Genomic DNA, 3,057 nt, shown 5'->3' with positions numbered 1-3,057 from the left:
GTGTCCTTCAGCAGTTACATCCTGCCAATACCTCCAGGACAGCCAGGCTTCTCTCTTGTCCACACCTGCAGCTACAACACCTGGCAAGGAAGAAGCACTCAACAGAAAAAGGTTTGTTAAATTTGCTCAATAGACTGAATATTGGCCAAAAAAAGTAAGGGTTCTAAAACACAAGGGAAATGATTCCATCTCCCTTAGAACCACCCAAAACCCCACTTTACTTGTCCTCCATAAGACTACAAACATCTGTTTGGAGACATTCCCCCCAGATGACAAGAAAAGCACAGGTTGACACTGGTAATTCTTCAAAATTCTCTTCTCCAAAAGGAGCACTAGCTAGCAAAGCCCAAGCTCTTTGCATTCCTTCCAGCTCTTTTATCTTACCATGCCCTTAACCCAGCTTTATTGCTATTGCACTCTATGGTATAAAAGCTATGCACAAATTCCATTTCCAACATTGATTATAAACTGTGACTCAAAGTCACTGAGAAGAAATAATAGTCAAGCTTACAACTGAAATTAATAAAAGAGATAAGGAAATAAGAGATGTTATAAGTAACTATTGGAAAAATCAATCATCCTCCTCTTGTTTGCATGGCCTTGAATTTCTTACCACCCCATGTTCCCCCACACTAGAGTTTTATAACAAGCACAGTCGACCTACAGTAGGCTATCAATGTTTTCCAAATGTTGCCTGCAAATGAGTCAGCGATAATGCTTAGAAAGAAACTGTGTTCAGTTGGCAAATTTGAAATGTACTACTACTCACTCAGAAAGGCAAGTTAGAACAGATACACATCACTTCTAATAAAAATGTTAGGGACACATTGTTCCTGATGTGCCCAGCCAGGCCCTCCTGCTAACTTCCCCTGCTCCCTATGTGTCTGCCTCAGTGCCTGGCACACACTTGGGTCTCCATTTAAGACTAAATTACTATGGACTGACTGACTGTAGTGACATTTTTTACAGCCCCATTTGGAGTCAGGGGAAGTTCTGGATTCAGTCTCAGGAATGCAGATTCTATTCATAATTTTCTATGAGCAGTTAAGCCCTTCACCACTACCATCCCCAGCCTCATTTTTCTCTTTACAATTATGAGGTTGTAGGACATGAGCTCAAAGGTCTTCATCTGCTATGTTTCTGTAATTCTGTGACACATACAGAAAGCAACTCAGAAGGGACTGGACAGAACAGGGAGGAGAGAACAGAGGCAGAGACTGAAGACACATTTTATGCCTTTGGGAGCTCAGGCGAGGCCCCTCAGAATGGTAACGAGTTTGAGGGCAGGAAATTCTTTGTGGGTGGAGGTCATGAGTGATGCTTTGTAAGGAAAGAGTCTAAAATAGAGGCTTCCTTGGAAAGAGCATGATGAGAAAGCAGCTGTGAGAATCTAGTCCAGGAGGCAGGAAGACCTGCACCATGTTTCTGAACCAGTTAACAAGACATCCTCACGGGGAGGGGGCTGGGAGTGTTCCATGTACCTATCACCGCTCTCTGTATCCACTACTCCCTCCCACCCTCTAACTCCCACCTGGCCCTTTATCCACCAGCGGGGCTAGAAGGGTGGTACCCCACAGCTTGCCTTTCCCTCATTTCTCTCCCACAGGTGTCTCTGAGCGGCCCACATGGACAGCCCCAGCAATGCTACCATGCCCCGGGGTTTTCTCCTTCAGGGCTTCTCTGAGTTCCCACACCTGAGGCCTATGCTCTTCCTGCTGCTACTGGCTGTGCACCTGGTCACCCTGAGTGGGAACCTGCTCATCTTGGTGGCAGTGGCCTACATGCCCAGCCGGCCACCCATGCTGCTTTTCCTATGCCAGCTGTCAGCCATTGAACTCTGCTACACCCTGGTGGTGGTGCCCCGCTCCCTGGCTGACCTGGCTGCACCATGCCTTGGCCTCGGCAGGGGCTGCCCCATCTCTTTCCTGGGCTGTGCTGTTCAAATGCAGATGTTCGTGGCGCTGGGTGGGGCCGAGTGCTTCCTGCTGGCCGCCATGGCCTATGACCGCTACATGGCCATCTGCCACCCACTGCGTTATGCGGCTGTGGTGACCCCGGGGCTGTGTGCGCGACTGGCCCTGGCCTGCTGCCTTGGGGGACTGACAGTGTCCGTGGGGCTCACGGTGGCGGTCTTCCACCTGCCTTTCTGTGGCTCCCACCTGCTGGTGCATTTCTTCTGCGACATCACAGCGCTGTTGCACCTGGCCTGCACACGGAGCTACACGGATGAGCTGCCCCTGCTGGGTGCCTGCCTGGTGCTGCTGCTGCTGCCCTTGGTACTCATCTTGGCTTCCTATGGCGCCATCATCACCACCCTGCACCACCAGCACTCCCCTGGGGGCCGGCGCAAGGCTGCCTCTACCTGTGGCTCGCACCTGGCCGTCACCTTTCTGCATTATGGCTGCGCCACCTTTATGTATGTGCGGCCTAAGGCCAGCTACTCCCCGCGGCGGGACCGCACACTGGCGCTCATCTACACCAATGTCACACCGCTGCTCTACCCATTCATCTACAGCCTGCGCAATTGTGAGGTCATGGTCGCCATCCGCAGGGTGCTGGGGCGGTGGCAGCTAGGCCAACCACAGGGTCTGTCTGTATGAACCATGACAGCAGGCAGGGGCCAGGCCAGAGTAGGCAGCTCTACTCCCTAAAGTTTCGCCTACAGGAAATATCATCAGGAATGCCCCCGGGGGGACTCAAGGACTGGATTCAGGAAAGAACCAGGAAGTGTGTCCACATAAGGAGAGCCTGCCATCAGTTGCTCCATTCTCCACCCCTCCCTGGAGGAACAGCCAGAGACAGTGTGGTATGACACCTGAGACCTGCCTCTAGTGCTTTTCACAAGCACGTGCTGATTTCTTCCCAACCCTGGGGCCTGTATGGTGGTGGGCTTGCAATGATGTGGGAAGCAAAATGCATGGCTGCAGGGAGCTTGCAGACAGGGCAAGTATGTATGTACAAAAAACGTTCATGTCAGCACTGTGTGAATCAGCAAAAGATTACAAATTGTTTAAATACCAGCATGTGACTAAATAAATTATGGTTTATCCCTATAAT

At 50.9% G+C, this 3,057-nt stretch overlaps 1 protein-coding gene across 1 annotated transcript; it reads left to right on the top strand.

The window, feature by feature from the left end:
* Positions 1-1,625: 1,625 nt before the first annotated feature.
* Positions 1,626-2,600, top strand: LOC308246841 (olfactory receptor 10AC1-like; the record flags this gene model as incomplete). The annotated part of the gene is made up of 1 exon (XM_080665175.1): positions 1,626-2,600. One exon carries the CDS (start codon positions 1,626-1,628, stop codon positions 2,598-2,600), a length of 975 nt encoding a protein of 324 aa, XP_080521301.1.
* Positions 2,601-3,057: the final 457 nt, after the last annotated feature.

This window comes from Plecotus auritus (assembly GCF_963455305.1).
Source record: "Plecotus auritus genome assembly, chromosome: 4".
Taxonomy (NCBI): Eukaryota; Metazoa; Chordata; class Mammalia; order Chiroptera; family Vespertilionidae; genus Plecotus; species Plecotus auritus.
This window is presented reverse-complemented; position numbering and strand designations above follow the sequence as displayed.